The 22,607-nt window shown below is 34.5% G+C and overlaps 1 protein-coding gene and 1 long non-coding RNA gene across 5 annotated transcripts in view; one reads left to right on the plus strand and one right to left on the minus strand.

Annotated features, from left to right (window-relative positions):
• The window catches only part of LOC141408968 (uncharacterized), a 182,516-nt gene extending 181,074 nt beyond the window's left edge, over nt 1-1,442 (minus strand). For both annotated transcript variants that reach the window (XR_012426854.1, XR_012426855.1), the window contains exon 1: nt 1,121-1,442. This is a non-coding gene — a long non-coding RNA (uncharacterized lncRNA). The remainder of the gene's footprint in view (nt 1-1,120) is intronic.
• On the plus strand, nt 996-14,052 carry UFM1 (ubiquitin fold modifier 1). 3 transcript variants are annotated; one of them, XM_045377408.3, is made up of 6 exons: nt 996-1,104; nt 1,182-1,238; nt 5,365-5,422; nt 9,245-9,284; nt 10,453-10,485; nt 11,207-14,052. In XM_045377408.3, coding segments are annotated over exons 1-6 (216 nt in total). In that variant the 5' UTR covers nt 996-1,102; the 3' UTR covers nt 11,233-14,052. The 3 variants fall into 3 exon arrangements, with proteins under 3 accessions (XP_045233343.1, XP_005585753.1, XP_065389238.1); XM_005585696.5 differs by having other exon boundaries at nt 11,881-14,052; XM_065533166.2 differs by lacking the exon at nt 1,182-1,238 and having other exon boundaries at nt 11,881-14,052.
• The last annotated feature ends 8,555 nt before the right edge of the window (nt 14,053-22,607 follow it).

A 22,607-nucleotide genomic window follows, 5' to 3' on the forward strand; every position in this document is an offset into this window, starting at 1 on the left:
ATTGCCCCCATTATTTTAACGCCTACCTGCTTCCTCCTTTGTCTATTCATACCCATATTTTAAAAGGGCATTTCAGTCATTGTGAGACAGATGCATATTTTCCAAACACAGAGGTTTAGATTTGTAGTAAGGTTTAGAGGACAATTTTCTTCCGTCATCACTATACAGGATGTTAGATCCTAGAGAGTTGACACTTACCTGCCTTACTCAGAGTTTAGCTTAGTGCCGGGCAAATAGAAAGGGTTCAAAGTTGGTTGTTAAACTGAATAAATGTGGTCAGTGATTAGCAACTTAGCGCACTGGTTTAATTCTATTAGACCACATAACAAATTACTGAAATCTCCTGTTCATAGATGGGTCTTCCCAACTAGACGCCACGTTCCTCAAACGTAGAAACCTCATTTTTTCTCACCAACCCCAGCGGGAGTCTTGGCATAGAGAATTCCCTCTTGCTAGCTCTCTTACTTACTGAAATTAAATGGTTATAAATCAGTATCGGAAAGTAGAGCGTGAAGGAGAAACTATGAGAAATGTAAAGGCTGTAACAGGACTGGTTTGCTGGAAAGACGGAAGAAAACTAATAATAAAGCAGTGTTACAATTCCTGCTTCTGGTGCACCAATTAAGCTTTTCTGCGCTCAGATTGCCTTAGCAACTTTGGAGCGCTTTCGCCCCAACCCCGCCTCCAGCCTCGCCCCAAGTCCATCTCTCTCTTCATCCGACTACCCCAAACCCTTACTTCCGCCCCAACCTGCCAGCTGGGACCTAGGGTCCTACACTCTATGCCCACGCTTATCCTGCCTGACTAAAAATATGGTATCAAATTACCAAAGTTAGAAAGATGTTTTATAAATATAATCCATACTTTTTTCTCAGATATATAAACGCAAAAGCACAAGGCATTTGTAATTTAAAAGCGCTACCTAGCATGAGCTCTTAGGGCCAATTTTCAGGCAGTGCGTTGGATAGCAACAACTTCGGAGGTCCCCAGCTTGCAGAGGGAGACGTGGAAGTGAGTGGAGCCGGGCGGTCTTGAGCACACTAGAGGAAGTCGTGCTACTCCGGGGAGTTAGCGTTTGTTCTAGATTCATCCCGGCACCACCATGTAAGTGTTTGCTTACCGACTGCCTTAATCCCTGGTCCCGCTGCGCGACCCTGACTCTCTCCCGCTCTTTTCCTTAGGTCGAAGGTTTCCTTTAAGATCACGCTGACGTCGGACCCACGGCTGCCGTACAAAGTGTGAGTAGCTCGGCCGAGATGGGCCTTTTGTGGCCGGACAAGACGGGGCTGGGTTGAGGGTGATCCGAGCCTTTCCAACAACTACCCCGTGCAGTCTTCGTCTCTTCAGTTTCTCTACCTTCCTGGCTCGCGCCCTTCCAGGAGTCTCTCCCACCGGAGCCTGCGAGGAGAGGTCCGCACTTGCTCGCTAAGTAGCAGCTTGGCAGCTTGGCCCCAGCACGAGGGTGTGGGTGTGTTTCTCATTAGTGACCTCCCCTCGGAATTCATTTGGTGGGCAGATGGAGCGGGAGGACAGGTGGACCAGGTTCTGGTAATTTGCTGGGATTCTTAAACAGCCCCCATCTGCTGGATATTAGAAAAACGTTTCACCACTTTAGCCAGCCGTTTGAGGAAGTTAAGGAAGATACTCCATCCTGATAGTCAAGACTTTGAAATTACTTGAACATTTGTTATTCCGCGGCTTCTGAGTTTTGTTGTGTATGAGTAACTCAACAATCGGGCATCACAAAGTAATGAGACTCGGCTCACACCCTTCCTGTGTTGGGATTTAATAGAGTATTTAGTAGGAATGGGAAATGCAGAAGAGGAGGATAGTTTATCCATGTGGGGCCTTTACTTCGCAGTTGAATGATAGATTTTAAGTAAACACTCTTGAGGTTATTGCAGTTGGAAGTAGCATGAAATGTATCAAAGAACAGGATTACAGTAGGATTTTTTGCATAATTAATTAGTAACGTGGCCTACCTAGCTGTTCAGTTATTTACCAATCCATGATCCATACAACCTCTCAGCCTTTTGAACCCTTATTCTTTTCATCTCCAAAATATCCTTTTTACACTTTATCTCAGGTGTTCATGGTTGCAGCCTAGAACTGAAGAGTCCAATAATTGCTCCATCTCTAAGATGTCGTTTACAGGCACTCTTATGGATAAATACATTCTCTCCTACCTGATTTACTGTAATTTCTTTTCTACAACGGTTCATTTAATCCATCAATCACAGTGGTTTTTAATCTATAGCTATCCCAACTTCTATTCCTTACCTTATTCCTTATATAGTTAAGAGTCTATTGTTGCATCTTTAAATCATTCTCATGCAAACGACCTCAACTCTGGTGGCCCTGTCTCTCCTCCCAGCATATTTTGGTTAGTGAAACACCAGCTCTGAAACCAGCTATTTGTATTATCTGTACATAACTGACTGCCCCTGGCGAAAATAACAGACTGGAGGGTTTTACGTTAAGTTCATGACTACAATTAATAGTACCTAGTACTTTACTACATTCTTCAAGTTTGCTCATTTTCCTGCTTATTCTCGGAAAGGATTGTTTAAAAATTTCAAACTTTCCGTAGCTGCTCTCTCCCTTGCTCTCATGCCATCAGAGGGAAATTCTATCATCTTTCCACCAATATAAACCTACCACTGCATTGATATATCCGTTAATTTCCCATCCTTTTAGAATGGAAAAAATGACTTCACTCCTGTGAAAAACCACTTGAGCTCTGGTTCCCATCTATTTCAGTCTTGTCAAGGTTAAAGTAGATGGAGTCCAGTGCCCCTTCTCTCCTCATTATTGGTTTTTTCCTCTATACTGGATTATTATTCTCATCAATATGCAAATGTACTCTAGAAAGAGAGCGTGAGAAGGAAGGAAGAAGAGGATAGCGTAGGACAGTAACATTAAGAGCCTGGAGCATTGTACCAGTTCAGTTAATGTGTGGTGACTGAATGAATTTAGTAGGTACAACTGTTGTTTAGTATGTGTGTGTGTGTGTAGTTGTGTGTGTATGTATGTAAGGATGTGTGTGTGTAAAATTCACATAACGTGTAAATGTGTGTACAAGGATATCTGCGCTGTATTTTCAAAGTAAATGGTAACTAGTACTTGGGTACTTGACAAGCTTGCCCTTTTAATCTTTCCTTCCTTTACACTTGTTCTTTTCTGTGCTTAGAATGCCGTCTCATGACCACAACATATTTTATAATAATAAAAATCTCACCTCTATGAAAATTTTTTTTTTTTTTGAGAGAAAGTCTCGCTCTGTTGCCCAGGTTGGAGTGCAGTGGCGCGATCTTGGTTCACTGCAATGTCCACGTTCCGGATTCTTCTCCTTCCTCAGCCTCCCGAGTAGCTGGGACCACAGGCGCATACCACCATGCCCGGCTAATTTTTTGCGTTTTTAGTAGAGACGGGGTGTCACCGTGTTAGCCAGGATGGTTTCCATCTCCTGACCTCATGATCCTCCCACCTCGGCCTCCCAAAGTGCTGGGATTACAGGCGTGAGCCACCACTTCTGGCCGAAGATTTTTCTAATTGTTCACAGAGTTAATCTGGCCCTTTCGTTACCTGTGGACTTAGTCTTTATAATAATTCTTACCAATTAATCTTATTATTTTGTTTATATGAGATATTTATTTTTTAAAAAGATGCCAGGAATGTACTTTAAAAATTCTCATTAATGTAAATTTATTCAAGACACTGGGATAATTTAAGTACCTATTTTATGAAATGACTGGCAAATATAACTTTAGATAAGATCTGTGCAGTCACTGTAACTCTCATTTTCTCTAATTTTCTGCCAGTTAGAACTTGCACTAAAAGATGTTTTCATTTTTTATTTTTATTGGCTTGTCTGTGGACACTCACCAACTTAATATACAGATAGAAACTTATTTTAATGAGCATCAATATGACATTTAGGTATATTTTAAGGACATCTCCAAGTCTCCAATTTAAAAGTTAATTGAACTCCGAGGGTTTGGAAGTTCTCCGATGGATGCAGAGTTTTAGGAAAATGAATCTCAGCTTCTTAACTACATATATACTGCAAAAATACTTTGTAACAAACCGTTGCCTAGTTTGTAAACTACGACATTGCCAATTGATTAGTTTTTAAACAAATGGCTATCCTTTACATGTTTTTATTTTTTGTACCCCCAAAAAACATTCGTGAAGAAAGGGTAAAAATGATACTCATTTTCATCCTTTACTAGTATTTTGGAGTTGTGGAATGAGGGCAGCCAAGTAATCTATTCACATTTCTATTACTGAAAACTGGTACCATATGCTGTTCCTGATACAACAATTCTTGTAGTCAGAGATCTGTAGACTGAGTGAGGAGCCTGGGCATATTACATGAGAATAATGGTAGCTGGTATTAAGACACTTAAGAATAATACAATAATACGGTGGTGACAAATAGAGACGGTTTCAGTGAGAAATGTTAGCTTGTCAGTCTCCTCTGCTTTGAAAGATTGTTTTCTGTTTTCCCTCATTGTAATTTATGTTACCTTAGGAATCTTGTTTTTTAAAAGAAGTTTTAAAAACCTCTTACTGTGTCTTTAAGTGTTTTCTTAAGGTATAAAGTAAATTTCTGTTTGGAATTTTTTTATTGGAAAATTAATACAGATTGACCCTGGGACTAAGTCATTAAGAAAAAAAAAATCTATTTATTCATGATCTTTAAAATACTTGCCATTTTACGAGTCAGTTAACAAAATCATCCCTCTCCAAAATGTTATTTCACATTTTTACTTAGCCCATTTTAAATGATGGTGGGAAAATCACTTCATTATTGGCATTTTGCCATCATAAACTTCATGCATTTTCATTAATTTGGTCTACTAATTTTGAACATGATTATTAAGAGTGCACAGAAGGTTCATCAAAAGCTTTATGATCCAGTGATGCTTCCCAAATAACCTTCTACTTATAATGAAAATTGTAACTTTAATGGGTCAAGTGCATAGGTATTTAGATGGGAGGTAAAGTGGACTGAAGACCAAGGAGAGCTTCACCTTTTTGCAATCCGTCTCTAGAAACAAACAGCAGTTCATATGCTAGACTTATGTGTATCAAAGTGTTAGAAATATGTAAATCTACACCTGTAGAGGTTAATTCTCAAGTGGAGCTCGGGCACCTTGCCAGCGCCAAGGCTAGTTGCTGTTTGGGTTGCGATTATTATTGTTTTGAGTTAAAGAATGTAGTATGCAATCAAAATCCCTAACTTTGAAACTGCAAAGTCAGCTTTGTCCAGATCGGCTACAGTAGCGGAAATAAGGAACGAAGGGGCTTTTTTAGAAAATGCTGACTTTAAAAGAAACTGTTTTAAAATTCTTCTTGCAGGCTCAGTGTTCCCGAAAGTACACCTTTCACAGCAGTCTTAAAGTTTGCAGCAGAAGAAGTAAGTACAGAAGTTGGAACAGCCTTTATGGAATGCGATTTGGCAGTATGCTTCAAACGTCTTTAAGATTTGCATGCACTTTGACCCATCATTTCCATGTGGCTTCATTACTAGGTTTATGTTATCAAAAAGTTGTAAGTAGGATGATGGTTAAGACTTACTTTCAGATACAAGAAGCATGAGTTAAACAAATTGACATATCTGATTAATGCAACCATTGAAAATTATAAGAATTTATGAGGCTTTTTATGAAAATTAAAAAGGTACTGATTTTTAAATGTTTTTTTAAAATGCAACATTATATCACATTATATTCTATATACTGATATTTTACTAGTCTTGATTCTGAAATTACAATTTCATGAAATCTTTATCATAGTTTTCAGATTTTCTGTATGAGCATGTCAGTAAAATTTGTTGTTTTGAAAAGCTCCTAGTTTTTTTAAACGTGTTTAAGTTTTCTGTTGTATAAGAAATAATTTTTTTCATCCAAAATTATTAGAAATATCTATAATGCAACTTTTTGGGCATGACACTTGGAAAAGTAGCTTAATCTGGTAGAAATGGCACCCAAATGTGACTTGGGAGACTTAGGGTTCCTGTTATAGGTGTGTCATTAGTTAGTTGTATGACATAATGCAAATCCCTCTTTTTTATTCTGCAAAATGGAAGTAGTTAATACCTGTCCTTCCTCTCTGATCAAGTGATTTCGAGTAAAAACATTATTTACTGAAATTTTCTGTTGAGTTAAAAGTGCTAAATAGGTACGTTGTAACCCAAATCAAAACGTTTTGGTTCAGAATCTTTTGAAAAGTTTATAGTCACAGAAAAATAATTTTCTTAACTACATTAATAAAAAAATAGCTTAACACAGAATCCTGCCCTATACTTAACTGATTTATGGAAAGTCAGCCAATCCAATCAGTGCTCAAAGCTCCTTGTATTGTCAGGAATTACTAACATCATTTGTCACTCATTCAGAATTAAACTGCCAAATAGTAGCATTTGTTTTGTGTCGTGTTGATATATTCTTCATGCAGAAAGAATAAGTAAAATGAGATGTGACACAAATCTGAATATAGCATTGTCATTATTGTTTACTGCACAGATTACTTGCAAGAAATATTCCTAGTCTGGGGCATAACAGAATCCACAAATTCCAGATTTAGGAAGTAGATCTATACAAGCTCTAATTAATATTTATTATATTTTGTAGTTACTTTATTGTGTGTCCTTTTTATTATATTTTGTAGTTACTTTATTGTGTGTCCTTTATAATGCAAAGGCATTTTTGTGAGCCTGGTTTTGTAATAAAAGTAGAAGAAAATCTTAACATACAGTAGTGAATAAACTAAGAAACACCACACAACCATATATATTGATTAAGGTAGTTTATAAGTAAAGCTTACAGTAGAGTAAGCTATAGAAAAGAAAATATTAAGAAAATCATAAGAGAAAGTATATGTACTATTCATGAAGTGGAAGTGGATCACTATTATGAATCATAGGTGTTACATATTTAGAAAGGATATGACTTTCAGATTGTTGTGAGAGGGACTTTCATGAGATGGCATTGTAGAATCATTCAGTGAGAAAAAAGTTGACTCAAGAAAGCAAGAGTCTGGATTTAAATCCCTGGTAAAATTGCCTTAGTAGTGATAATAAAATTTCCCAGCACATGACTGGGGTACGTAATGAATTGTTGAAACCTGCAAAGAGCCCTAAATTATAAGAATTATGGGATATCTGAGGAGGAGAATAAATGAAAACAGAAGACCACAAAAGAATACTTTGCATTCAGTAGAAAACCTGTCAGTACAATAGGACAGAAAGGAATAGATTCTGCATTTTACGTCACTAGTGATGCTTCCTCATAGTTTAACCATTTCTTCCACATTCTGCTTAAAGGAAAAACTGTGTCAGCAATTGATTTTGGTTTTTAAAATCATAGGTTGCTGCTACATGGATGTGACTAAGAAAATACATAGCTTATATAAAATGAGCATGATGTAAAAGACTCAATCAGTAGGATAACTAAAAGCTTTGTAGGACTCTAGCTTTAGAAATCTGAGAGGCCTATAGTTAATTTGAGCGTTTGATCAAATTCTTATTGAGATTACAGCCTGTGCAAAATATCTGTGATGCACTTTTAAGTTTACTTAAGTACACTTTGAAATTCTTTAAAAATTTTTAAATCTTTAAAAGGACACGAGTGTACCACATTGAGATTAAAATGTGTTTATTAATTTGTACATAATACTAAAACAAATAATTGTTCTCAGGCATGTTTAAGGCCTTATTTTAAAAGCTGATTCTTCAATTTCTAATTTAAAATAAGCTTTTAGTTTTTCTCAACTGTGTGTATGTAATGATTATAAATGCCTAGAGTAGTGTCTCCCAGACAACTAGAACCACACACAAAGTAGTACCACCAAAAAAGAAAAAAGGGTCGGGGGGGATCGTGAAGAACAGGAATTATTGGTCAAAAAATATGATAAACAGTTCATTTCTGTTAGGAGTATATTAAAGTCTTTTGAGGAGACCACTAGTTAAACATGTTTTCCAAACTTACTTGATCACAAAATTGTAATATCTATAAAGTTAGTCCATAGCACAGACATGCTTCATAAGTATTTGTTGGATAAATGCATAAACTATGAAGACATAAACACACTTTCGCAACTGCTGGTCTCTTTAAGAGATGGAATCTACCTTTTAGTTACCAATAAATTCCATACCACATGTCATTGATTTTAGAAACACATCTTTTTAAACATCTCTGAAGTAGATCAGGGGAGACTTGCTATCACTGTTGGCCAAATGGCGTTCTCATAATTGTCTAGGTAACGTCATCTACACTTAATTATTATTTCCTGATGACATAATTGGACTATTGCAATCCTTGAGCTTTAAATCAGCAAATCATTAAAGAAGAATGTAAGGAATACAAGCCTTGGTTGTTACCTGAAAATGTTATGTAGGCACCCGCCATTAAACACAGAGAGCATCTGTTCAGATCTTGCAATTTCTATGCAGAAATTTTAGGAATAATCTCATCAATTTATTTTGCATATGCTTTTTGCTAGTCAAGATAATTATAAATGACAAAAGTGGTGGATAAGTCCTAAAGAGTAAACATTGATCTGGGCATAAATTGACAGTGGTTTTTCATTTTTGTAATGCAAAAAATAAGGTACACTTTTATAATTAATGGTGTCCTAAATACAATCGAAAGCATTGTTTATAGTACAGGGGTTTTTTTTACAGATAAAGCATATGATACAGTCCAGTTGACCCTTGAATAACATGGGAGTTAGGGGTTCCAACCCTGTGTGCAGTTGAAAATCTGCATAAAACTGTTTTATTGATCAAAAACTTTACTAATAGCCTGCTGTTGACCGGAAGCCTTACTGATAACACAAACAGGAGATTAATATGTATTTTGTCATGTGTATTTTATACTGTATTCTTATAAGAAAGTTAAAGAGAAGAAAATATTAAGAAAACCATAAGAGAAAGTATATTTACTATTCATTAATTGGAAGTGGACCATGGGAAAGGTCTTAATCCTTGTCTCATGTTGAATATACTGAGGAGAAGGAAGAGGAAGCGTTGGTCTTGCTGTCTTAGGAGTAGCGGAGCCAGAAGAAAATCTGCATGTGTCATTCAAGGGTCAGCTGTACTTTCCTTGATGGTTTCACTTATTCTAAAAGATTAATCCCACTTTAGAATTATAGAATTAGTATTTGTACCCCATTCTTGCTAATTATAGTTTTGTGTGTGTGTATATATATATATATATATTTTTTTCCTTCTATTTAGTTTAAAGTTCCTGCTGCAACAAGTGCAATTATTACCAATGGTAAGAATTCACTGTAAAATTATGTATTACCTCAAATTTATAGAAATGATGTAAAAAGAACCAAATTAATTAAAATGAAATACAGAAAGCCCCAAGTGTATGTGTATCCACATAAATGATATACTTAATGGTAAACACTAAGTCAGGGTTATGGTTCATAATTAGCTCCTCTCATTTCTTTGTGCTTTTGATATAGTATAGCACTTTATAATATCTTTTGTCCTTACCAGTTCATGCCAGATTATAACTGAAAATAACTTTATTTAGCAAGTTTTTTTTTTTTATTAAGTAAAGTTGATTTGGTAAATGCTTTAGAATATAGAAAGTTAAGCAGGAATGTACCTTTGCTATACCTTTCCTGATAGAAAATTGTATCTTGTAGGCTTGTAATAATGAGAATTTTATTCAGTTTTAGGTATATAATTAAAAATCTTAGTATCTGGGAACACTGATAGTCAATGATGATGCAATTAGTCTTGTGAGAAAATAGTGAAATAAGATGAGGAGTAAAGATTGCAGGGAGGGCTTAACTGTGTTTCAAGTATACAGTGTAGTGTTGATGAGTGCTGATGAGTTGCCCAAGTGCAGTTTGGATAAACTAACTGGAGATGGGTTTAATGTGCATGATGTAACTTAGATAAGATAGAATTTCTCACTGTAAAACATTCTGCATTCTGTCACATTGAAGTGTTTCTCTGTTGGAAAAAAGCTGGCTTACTACCTGGAAAGTTTTAGGTCATAACTTAGTAACGTGTGTTGAACTAAATGACTTCGCGAGCTCTCCCAGCCTTAAGATATTATGACCCAGAGTAATACGAAGATGATTCATGGCATACCTAAGGTGCTTTTTAGTTTTTTGGAAGAAATGACAAACATTATTTTTAATTCTATGTGGCAAAATAAGTTAATAACCTATTTTCCATAGAACTTACCAAGATCATTGCATTGACAGATGCTTTGGACTAACCCAGCAATGTGTATGAATGCAGAATAATAGATTTTAACAGATAATTTACCTGAAAGATTGTCACTCGTGTTCCTAGATTTAAATTATTTGACTTGTGTCTATATACACAGCAGCACTATTTTGGCAAATCTCTTTTCTTGCTAGTATTAAACCATTTTAGCTTTAGAAATAATGTATGTGATTTTACAACTTGTTTTCTAGATGGAATAGGAATAAATCCTGCACAGACTGCTGGTGAGTATCTATTTGAAAACTCATAGAGCAGTGGGTGAGGTTATATATGTCAATTGACACAGAATATGTAAGCTATTCTAATTATACTTGACAGTATTTTAACCTAATGGAGCTGTTTTTTTAGGGATTATATACCAGTCTTTACCTGTGTGTCTGAGTAATAAGTTGTTTCATTGTGTATATCGATTGTAGATGTTTTTGGCTACAAGTAACAGAAAACCTAATAGTGGGCTTAAGCATTAAGAGTATTTATTATATATAACAAAAAGTCTGTAGATAAGATTGCTTTCTCATTGGAGTAAGGATTTTTTGACCTACCTCTTAAGGTAGTTGTCAGATAGTAAATGTAAAGTGCTTAATAGCTTGGATAATTTATAGAAAGCATTCATTAAGTGCTATTATTATTATTTTTAATATAGTCATTTACATTTCAAAGGGCTGACTCTACACTCAGATTTTCAGACTGTTAAATTTATACAGGTGATATATCAGTGTCCTAACCAGGAGGCAGGGTAAAAGTAGTCTCATACTTTATAAAAAAGTAGTCTAAAACTTTAAAAAAAAATAGTTTTATATTTTTTAAATGTAGTCTCTTAGCCTTGTAATCTAAAGTTTTAAAATTAGGCATGCTTTAATGTAACCTCATTCTAGAGCAGTAGTCATTTTTAAATTATATTCTAAAGTATTTCTTTATTGTAACAAAATTATGTTGTTTTCATAGGCCTTGCGGTTGAAATTCAGCCATAGAGAAAATGAAGAGTGATTTAAAATTGCAAATTTTTGTTACTTCAGTAGTTTTTAATATATAATTTTATTAAAAAGGTTTATTGAAAATCATGAGGCACTTTATTGTATGGATGCCTTTAATCTGAGTAGAGAAAGGTTTCTTTTTTTCTTATTCGAGAAACTTTCGGTATTTTACAGTAGTTTGAATTACTGCTAACTCTAACATACTGCTTGTTATATTATCTTTAAAAATGGAATGTGCATATCATTGATATGAAGAAAATCTCAGCAGGCAATGGACCCCAAATATGTCAGGGTATCTAAATTTTTGTCACTTGTAGTAATTTACATTTTTTTTCCTGTCCTGAGATATATTATTGTGTATTGAAGGAAGTATTCATGATTAAATTATTCACATTGTTACTTGCTGAAAGTATTTGTCAGCATTTTCATGTCTGGCGTTATTTTAAATTTTAAGCCTGTGTTGGATTGTGAAGATACGAGAATAGGAGCAAGACTTAAAAAGCATGGCATTGGGGTCTCATGATGCTTGAGCTTTTGTACCTATTTTACTGTTTACTAAATTATTTATTATATTTAATAATTGTCAGAATATTAAGATAACTTGATTTTTAGATACCTAACTTTATATTTTGTTTGTTTGTATAGGAAATGTTTTTCTAAAACATGGTTCAGAACTGCGGATTATTCCTAGAGATCGTGTTGGAAGTTGTTAATATCTGCTACTTGGAACATACGATTTCCTTTCAGAATAAATACTGGTATTTTTTGTTGTTGTAAAATTGAAATCAAGCATATAACATATTATGAAAACACCAAGAGTAGGGGACTCATCTGTCCCTTTTTGTTGTCCATACTCTTCCTATGAAGAGGGAATGCGTATGAATTAAGGCTACTACGGTCACAGAAGATCGTGGTCTTTGATGCTACCTCACAACACAAACAGGTAGTTCGTTGGGGGCAAATGAATTAGCCAACTGTTAACTGGAAGCTTTTGATAAGTTTTTTTTTTAGAACAATTTGGAACATTAAAATTTACTGAATCATATATATTCGTCTGAGTTAAAAATATAAAAAGAATTATGGACCCTGGATGGCAATTTGCTTGATAGCATCTGATTTGCAGATACATAATTTGATTTTTAATTAAATACATAGGTTATGATGAAGTGAATAGACATATCAGTGAACAGTTAACTATATTAAAATTTTATTTCCTTTTTTTAAGATTCCAACCTCAGTTATATAAATTTCAGTTTAATATCAACCAAACAATTAAAATTTTAATGTAACCCTTATGTGTGTAAATTGATGTCCCAAACCAGCTTTTAATGGTGGACTTACAGAATCCAGTACTTTTAATGGTGGGAATTTTCAATACAGTAGAAGCATCCTTTGCTGAGTTATACATTCCTTTATCAATCTCTTTTGATACAACATTTAAAACAAGCAGCTTCAAGAAACCATTGGTGTTTTGAGGATAATATTTCTAAATAGCATTCAGGAAGAGAGTATTATTACACAGATCTGAAGATCAAAAAACAGCTCAAGGAAATGCAGATCGGAAGTGCTGATGAGTTATATTTATTGAAAACTCAACTTTTAAGGAAGTGCTAAGATCAGTCACCCATGTGAATAAGAAGCCAGGAAAGGAAAGATGGAGAAGCCCAGATCACCAGACTTCTGTGAAGGAGGAAAGCAACAGAGGAAAACAGTGAAAGGGAACAGAAAGGGGTAGCAAAGTGTTACAGAAAAGCCAACTGGATAGACAGAACTGCAGAAGGTGTATGTTGGGGAGAACTGAAAGGGAAAGCAAAATACTTGAGATAGTCTTAAGCAGAAGAAGGCAATTAGAGAAAACAAAGTGTCTACTGGACTTGTCAACATACAGACTTCAAGATATCCCTTATGAGAATCCAAAGAATGATGTGTAAGGGAAGATTTTATTTGCCCTTCCAGAAGAAATCAGTATCTATGCAAATCTTGAAAGATGAAATCAAAGCTCATAATGATTCAGAATCAGTGCTTGACCTTCTGTATTCTGAATGGTGAACTCTGGAAGCAGGGATTGTGTCTGTCTGGCTCTTTTTAGAGCTGGAAATGTAGTGGCTTTCATTAAATACTTGCTGTAAAGTCTTTCTAAGACCAATTATCATCTTAGCATGTTTCAGTATCTTCTCTGTCATAGACCCTAAGTTCATTAGGGGGGAAAAAAAAAAAAGAAAATTCAACAGAATCCGCATTTGAAGTGTGCCATTGGTACTTGTTTATGAAATTACCAGATATTCATAAATGTGACAGATGAACAGCAGGATTATGAATTATCAAAGGAAAAATATTTGCTGAGGTGAAAAAATCTGATATTTGAGGAAGTTTTTATTTTTTTTTATTTATTTTCTTTTTGAGGTAGACTCTGTCGCCAGGCTTCTCTTGCCTCAGCCTCCCGAGTAGCTGGAACTACAGGCGTGTGCCACCACGCTCAGCTAATTTTTGTATTTTTAGCAGAGACAGGGAGGAAGTTTTTATTTTTATAAACAAAATCTGATGTTCAGAGGCCCCGTTTTTTACAATAAATGTTGAGTCTCAGTTAAGCAGGAATTTGTGAACAACCATTTCCTGACTTTTTGCTTTAATTTAGATTTTTCTCCACTCTGTTTCTAGCACAACAATTTGCCTGCTGTGTTACAAAAATATATTTATATTGTCCTGTGCCATAAAGTGATATATTTAATATTTTTATTCTTTGGTTTTGAACATTGTAAGTTCCTAAAAACATTTTATTAACTAGACATTTTGTTATTAAATAAATGTGATCTGTCATTTCTTTGTGCAGAATGATTTGAAGTATTTAGTTTACATGCATTATTGGTTCATTATTAATATCTAATGGAAATACATATTGTTATATTGTACATGATATTGTCTATTATTATTAGAGCTCTTAGTCAGCACACCTGTGGAGTCAGTATATAATACATGTAGTAAAGAAAAGAAGGGCAAAGATGATTAATGACCATAAGTCACAGAAATTAGTTTATAGTCATCTGCCACAGACACAGTAGTGATGTTTCATCTAACAACAGACCACATATATGACCTGGTCCCATATTTTGTATTTTTACTGTGCCTTATCTATGTTTAGATACACAAGTGCTTACCATCATTTTACAGTTGTTTACAGTATTAGGTACAGTGACATGCTCTACAGGTTTGTAGTCTAGGAGCAATAGGCCATACCAAATAGCCTAAGTTTGTAGTAGGTAACATCATCTACATCATCTAGGTTTGTATGAGTACATTCTGATGTTCACACGGTGACAAAATTGCGTAAGGAAGCATTTCTCAGAATTTGTTCCTGTGATTAAGTGATATATTACAGTACTTCCAAATGCCTGTCTATTTTACAGATGTAAAAAAAAGTTGAGAAGAAAATGGGGTTATCGTAACTGGCTAAGTTAGTAGGTTTCAAACCTGGGTGATAACAGAGTTGCCTAGGAAATTAAAGATACAGATTTTTGGAAACCACCCCTTGAATTCTGATGTATTGAGTCTGTAATAATATCTAAGAAACTCTGTAAATGGGAGTGCTGGTGATGTCTGGCGGTCAGTTGGTTTGAGAATTAATGAGAAGGCCACCTTTTCACTTTGTGGAAGAACAGAATGAGGTCTAAGGGGTCAAAGTAAGTAGAATATGTTCTGGAATCTTGGACAGTGCACTTTCCAATGCTTGGTAAGTAGTCTGAGGCAAAGGTGCTAGCTAACAGTCTCACTCACTAGCTAACAGTCTCACTACACAACCTTTAAAGGTTTTCAAGTAAAACATTTTTTAGATATGTTTTTCTTAGAACTAGTTGTTCAAAAGAAAAGTCAGTGGGAAGAAAATGCAATCCTATTTAATTCCTCTGCTCCAATATTAAGATACTAAAACTACCATGTTTTTTACCCAAGGACCTTGAACTATTCGTGAATTGGAAGCACTGTCATACTTTAATGGAGTGATTCTAAGTTAACTGATAGTGTTCCTGAGGCCATTTATAAACCACACACACAAAAATAATGATTTATGTATGTAATTCATCCAAAAGAAATCTGTTGAACATCTACTGTGTGTCAAATATTTTGATGGATAATTTCACTTTTATTATCTCATTGTTTATAACAATTCCAGCTTATTTTCCCCTTTTATAGAAGAAGAAAGGGCTCAAATTGAGTTTTGAAATTTGAACCCATGATTTGACCCAAACTCTGCACATTATACGGAGAAATTTTTAGTATATATTTTCTGTGATATGCTAGATGTGTATTGAATCACAGATTAAAAATAAAATATGTAAGGCTTAAATTCCATTTTAGAATACTGACTCTGTAATGATAACGAGTGGTATTACTTTTTTAATACATGGTGTATATATGGTATAAATATGATAACATTCTAGGATATTAATTATAAACCAGTAGTGGGAGTAGGGACTGTGCCCATATTCATTAGCCTATCAGACATTGTGTTTTTTAATTTTAGTGTATCTTGCAAGTGCAGCTGCAACATTAGTCTTCTAATAACCTACTCTTTCTACTAGATTACTGCCCATAAACTCCTTTAATACAGAAATTCTGGAACTGCCCTGTATTGGTTAGTGCTGGAGATGGGTAAATCATTAGTCAAACTAGGCTATTAAACCATTAATTGAAATAAATGCTCTTGAAAAGTTCAGTCTATCCAATCTATTAGCCATATCCTTCAAATTGGCTAAGGTTCTCTTACCGTCAAATCTTACTCATCTGATTTGCCTTTCTTGATGTATCAAGCCAATCACAAAATTCTCTTGATGCTGTTAACAGAATATGTCAGCCATCACCGCTGTAACAAAAGCCCTCATCTTCTCATTTATACTAAGAGCCTCTAGTCTTTCCATTTTCTCTTTCATACTGTTGCTGTAATGAATTTTTTTAATGCCGTGTTTCATTAGTCGAAATCCTACCGAATAAAAAATCTACACTAAAATCTACACTATCTATGACATATGAGGCCCTTAATGAACTGGTCTGTGTTAGAGTCATCTGTTACCACTACTCCCTTACAGTTTCCTTCCCCAGTTTACACTGCAGCTACACCGAACCACAAATAATGTTATCTCTGATGTGCCATGTTCTTATGCTTTCATTTCTTTACTTACCCCATTTGTCTGCCTGGAAAACCTAGGACTTATTCTTTGAGATCAAAAGCCATTGAGCCTTTCCTCCCTCCTCCAAAGCAATAGGTATTAACTGTCTACACGATTTCACATTTTCTATATTCCTCCATTCTAGCAATTACTAAATACAGAATTATTTGTCTCTAAAATAAAAATTCTATAAAAGTCTAAGACCGTGACTGGAACTAAGTTTCCAAATTGCTTTGCCCATAATAAACAAAAAGTACTTTATAATTGAAAAACTACATGAAAGAATATTTTGAAAATTGGAACTGTGTCTCATACATAAAGTAACTGCTTTTCACCAGATTATTTGGTTAGCCGATATACCCATGTTCCTCGCTGTTTCTTGTAGCAGAAATTTACTATCTTAAATAAACTTTTTTTAATTACAAAACATTCTCTTATTTTTAAACAAACGTTATTAGCTATATGCTGCATATTGTTAAATACTGGAGATGAAGCATGATTGACATCCATTCATTCCCATTTCTTGGACTTTCCAAAATTTATACATTTCAAAAACACCAAAATTACCTGATCTAGTAATCATGGACATGAAGATGCATAACGGATCATTGTTTATACACTGGGTACAGTGTGAGGCACTTTACAGACATTGTCAGACATTGTCTCATTTAATCCTTAATCCCTTCACAAATGCTAGTGTTAATTTCTTCACTTTACTGTTCAGGAAGCTGAGATTTCAGTTAATATGTTTAAGGTTATAATGAAATTGACTCCTAGGTCTGTATGATTATAAAGTCCACAATGTGAATCATATATTTATCATCAATTTGCCTAGAATTGTATTGAAATACTTTTTCAGAATAAAATGAGCACATCTGGAATGAGATTGCTATTTAATATTTCTGTGATCTCACTTTCCTTGAAAAATTTAACATTCAGCAATCCACATAAACACTGCACTTATAGACTCCTTTTTAGTAAATACCTACATTTATAGCAATAAAAAGAATGGTGAACATTTTAAAAGTAGATGTATGGCCCTATTATCTGCTTTGCTGTATAGAGGATGTTATAATTTTGTTACTAGATGCAAAACACTGGCTAAGACTGGCAGACAAATTCAGAGAGCCAGTTTTGGCATAGATCTCTCATTTTTTGGCAAAACTTGTTAGCAATGTAGAAGCTGTTATTGAGAGCATATTGTGATGATACATCATGTCAATATTTGTTTGGCTGAGTAACACTTGCGTTTAATAAATTAATTCTTAAATGCACAATTTACAACTGATGAGCTGTTTTAGAAATAAACTAATTTTTGTTGTCAGTGCCACAAACATTTTGACAAGTCTCTGGTGGAGATACTAGCTTCTTGGATTTTTTAGATAAATGTATGGATAGATTAGGACTTTCTGAATTATCTGTAGGTGTGCACATTATGTAGGAATGAAACATGAGAGACAATGAATGAGTAAATAAATGAGTCACATAGATAAATTAACCAAAAGGACTGTAGCGAGGTCACGTTGTGCTTGTGGGGAACTACATCCTTGAGTAAGGAAATACCATATTTGTTTCTCAAAGCAATAAAAAATGAGGGCTTTAGGGAGCTGTAGTCACTATGACAGGGTGTATTTCTGTCAATTCCATATACATACTAAATTTAATCTAGAACTTTCATAATCCTGCTGTATGGATTGGAGTAGAGAGCAAAAGAAGTGACAGACGCCCTTCAATAGAAATTGCTGAAGACTCAATTGTAGTTGCTTCCCAACATGAAAATAATTATGTTCCAAATATTTTGATTTAATTTTTAAATTAAGCCAGTACCTTGTTACCTAGGAAAGAATAATACCTGTATTCATAGAACCTTGGATTTGGGAAGATATTTTCTAAAGTGTAATTCATCTCCCTATTATTTCCTAGTACGGTTATATTTTTGAAACCATTAAAAAAAATAGTATTTCACAGGAACTTCAATAAAATGAACCAGATTCTAAGGATGCCATCCTCTTGCTGTAAACAAATAAATAAATGTAAAATTCCAATCTATTATTCCTTACCTTCTATACTTTCTAGAGTTGACCCTTGAAGAATGTGGAGATTCAAGGCATTGACCCTTTGCACAGTCAAAAATCTACATATAACTTTTGACTCTCCAAAAATTTTACTAATAGCCTACTGCTGACCAGAAGCCTTAGCAATAACATAAACAATTGATTTAACACATATTTTGTAGGTTATACACTGTTCATCCTTGTCTTCACGTTGAGTTGTCTGAAGAAGAGGACGGGTTAGCACAGGCAGAAGAAAATCCATGTATAAATGGACCCGTGTGGTTCAAACCTGTTTTGTTCAAGGGTCAACTGTACGTTTTACCTTCATTATATACCTTCTATCTCCACCCATACTCCCACCAAAAAACATGGCTTTGTTCTGAAAAGCTGGGAGTCCCCTAAAGATTTTCCTAAAATGCAGTTTCTTTGCTCCATTTTGAAGGATTCTTTGCAATTGGCCAAGTCAGCATTTAGCTTTGTTGCCTCACTTTGTCCTCAGTCTACCTAGACAGACCTTGCATGTCTTTCCTTTTTGCGTGTGAGATTTTTTTAACCCTAACTACTGCTTTTGCTAGTGTCCCAAACTTCATCTCCTATTTTACTTGACTATACTATTTAATAGTGAGTTTACATTAACCCTTCCAAACATAGGGATTGAAGAGTATCCTACATTAGAAAGGAATGTTTTCCATATTGTCAAATGCAACAGGACTTGAATAAACCTATAATTAGTAGATCTTTCCTCTAGATACAATTATAGTCCTGGAGCAGTTGCCAGAATTTGATGCGTCCATGAAATATATAGGGTGATGTTCCAGGGTAATTAACAACATCACCATTTTAAAATATTTTGTATCTTGGGTTAAAATGAGTTATAATTAAGTTTTGAGGATTATATAGTTAGTGCCTAATGAATGTGTCAGATAATCAGTGCTATAGCAATAGATGACTGTTACAGTGCTGTTATAGATGACTTCACAGTGGAGGGTGGCGGATTTTAGCAGGAACTTGAAGGGAAGACATGGGAAGACATTCATGAATTTAGTCAGTAAGCATGAATTTAATGAGCAAGCACTTTATTTTTATCCACTGCTCTTATTGATAACTAGACAAAGTGCATGGAGCTGATAGCATAACAAGAGAGAAAGACAATAAGCAAATATAATGTCAAGTGCTATTTTTTAAGTCGAAGCACAGCATTTCAGTTAAGGTGATAAGGAGTAAGTGCTATTTTGGATAAGATGATAAGGAATACCCTTACATAATTGTGTGAAAGAACAGTATTCCAGATAGTAGGAAGAGAAAAGGTAAGCTGCCTTATAGAAAAACTTCAGTTGACCCATGCACATATGAGGAGACTTCAAAAAGCTTGTGGAAAAAAAATGAAATTAAAAGATTTTTTAAAAGTAAATTCTATTTCTTAATGTAAACTCTGTCAAGTTCAAGACACGTTTGTAAGTGATGAGACCAGCCATTTAGTTTATCCCTGAAGAACTGAGGGTCCTAGAAATGTAGCCATGTCAATATAGTCTTTTATTGGTTGAAAGAAAAAAAAAAAAAAAGAGTGCTCTTTAAAGATTTTTTAAGATTGGGAAACAAAAAGAAGGACCCAATCAGGACTGTAAGGTGAATGCCTAATGATATCCCACCCAAACTCAAGCAAAATTTCCCTTGTTTGATGAGAGTCATCAGCAGCCAAATTTCTTCTTTTTGCTTAGTCTTGCTTGGTTATGTGGGCTCTTTTTAACTTTCACAGGAATTTTAGGATTGTTTTTTCTAGTTCTGTGAAGAATGATGGTGGTATTTTGATGGGAATTGCATTGAATTTGTAGATTGCTTTTGGTAGTGTGGTCATTTTCACAATATTGATTCTACCCATCCATGAGCATGGGATGTGTTTCCATTTGTGTTGTCTGTGATTTCTTTCAGCAGTATTTTGTACTTTTTATTGTAGAGCTCTTTCACCCTCTTAGATATATTCCTAAGAGGGTGAATATAAGTTAGATATATTCCTCTATATATATATATATATATATATATATATATATATATATAAGATATATTCCTATATATATAAGCAAATATATAAGCAAATATAATAAAAACTTAAAAAATAGCACTTGACATTATATTTGCTTATATATATTAGATATATTCCTATATATATATTCCTATATATATATATATATATATTTTTTTTTTTTTTTGCAGCTATCATAAAAGGGGTTGAGTTCTTGATTTGATTCTCAGCTTGGTCACTGTTGGTGTATAGGAGAGCTACTGATTTGTGTACATTAATTTTGTATCCGGAAACTTTTGCTGAATTATTTTATGAGTTCTAGGAGCTTTTTGGAGGAGTCTTTAAGGTTTCCTAGGTTTACAATCATCATCAACAAACAGTGGCAGTTTGGCTTCCCCTTTACCAATTTGGATGCCCTTTATTTCTTTCTCTTGTCTTATTGTTCTGGCAGGACTTCCAGTGCTATGCTGAAGAGAAGTGATGAGAGTGGGCATCCTTTTCCTATTCCAGTTCCCAGAGGGAATGCTTTCAACTTTTCCCCGTTCAATATTATGCTGGCTGTGGCTTTGTCATAGACAGCTTTTATTACATTGAGGTATGTCCCTTGTATGCCAATTTTGCTGAGAGTATTAATCATGAAGGGATGCTGGATTTTGTCAAATGCTTTTTCTACATCTATTGAGGTAATAATGTGATTTTTCTTTTTAATTCTGTTTATGTGGTTTATCAAATTTATTGACTTGTGTATGTTAAACCATCCCTGCATCCTTGGTATGAAACCCACTTGATCATGGTGGATTATCTTTTTGATATGTCATTGGATTCGGTTAGCTAGTATTTTGTTAAGGATTTTTGCAACTATGTTCATCAGGGATATTGGCCTATAGTTTTTTTGTTTTTTTGTTTTTGTCCTTTCCTAGTTTTGGTATTAGGGTAATACTGGCTTCATGGAATGATTTAGGGATGATTCCCTCTTTCTCTGACTTGTGGAATAGTGTCTACAGGATTAGTACCAATTCTTCTTTGAATGTCTGTTAGAATTCAGCTGTGAATCCATCTGGTCCTGGACATTTTTTTAATTACCATTTCAATTTTGCTACTTGTTATTGTTCTGTTCTGGGTATCTAATTCTTCCTGATTTAAACTAGGAGGGTTGTATCTTTCCAGAAATTTATCCATCTCTTCTGTTTTCTAGTTTATTCGTGTAAAGGTGTTCATAGTAGCCTTTAATAATCTTTTGTATTTCTGTGGTGTCAGTTGTAATATCTCCCATTTCGTTTCTAATTGAGGTTATTTGAGTTTTCTCTGCTCTTTTCTTGGTGAATCTTGCTAATGGTCTATCAATTTTTATCTTTTCAAAGAATCAACTTTTTGTTTCTTTTATCTTTTATATTGTTTTGTTTGTTTGTTTGTTTTAATTTCATTTAGTTCTGCTCTGATCTTGGTTATTTCCTTTAAGGCCACAGTCATCAAAACAGCATGGTACTAGCATAAAAATAGGCACATAGACCAATGGAACAGAATAGAGAACCCATAAATAAACCCAAATACTTACAGCCAACTGATCTTTGACAAAGCAAACAAAAACATAAAGTGGGAAAAGGACACCCTATTCAACAAATGGTGCTGGGATAATTGGCAAGCCACATGTAGGAAAATAAAGGTGGATCCTCATCTCTCATCTTATTAAAAAATCAACTGAAGATGGATGAAGGACTTAAATCTAAGACCTGAAACTGTAAAAATTCTAGAAGATAACATTGGAAAAGTCCTTCTAGACATTGGCTTAGGCAAGGATTTCATGACCAAGAACCCAAAAGCAAATGCAATAAAAACAAAGATAAATAGCTGGGACTTAATTAAGCTAAAGAGCTTTTGCATGGCAAAAGAAACAATGAGCAGAGTATCTGACAAAGGACTAACATCCAGAATCTACGATGAACTCAAACTAGGAAGAAAAAAAATCCTATCAAAGCCTGGGCTAGGACATGAATAGACAGTTCTCAAAAGAAGATATACAAATGGCCAACAAACTATGAAAAAATGCTTAACATCACTGGTGATCAGGGAAATTCAAATCAAAACCACAATGTGATACCACCTTACTCCTTCAAGAATGGCCATAATCAAAATATATAA

Source organism: Macaca fascicularis, chromosome 17 (assembly GCF_037993035.2).
Source record: "Macaca fascicularis isolate 582-1 chromosome 17, T2T-MFA8v1.1".
Lineage (NCBI taxonomy): Eukaryota > Metazoa > Chordata > Mammalia > Primates > Cercopithecidae > Macaca > Macaca fascicularis.

Coding starts and splice junctions, on each gene's coding strand:
- UFM1 (XM_005585696.5), top strand. Junction 5,423..9,244: donor TAAAGTTTGCAGCAGAAGAA/GTAAGTACAGAA, acceptor CCTTCTATTTAG/TTTAAAGTTCCTGCTGCAAC. Junction 10,486..11,880: donor AAATCCTGCACAGACTGCTG/GTGAGTATCTAT, acceptor TTGTTTGTATAG/GAAATGTTTTTCTAAAACAT.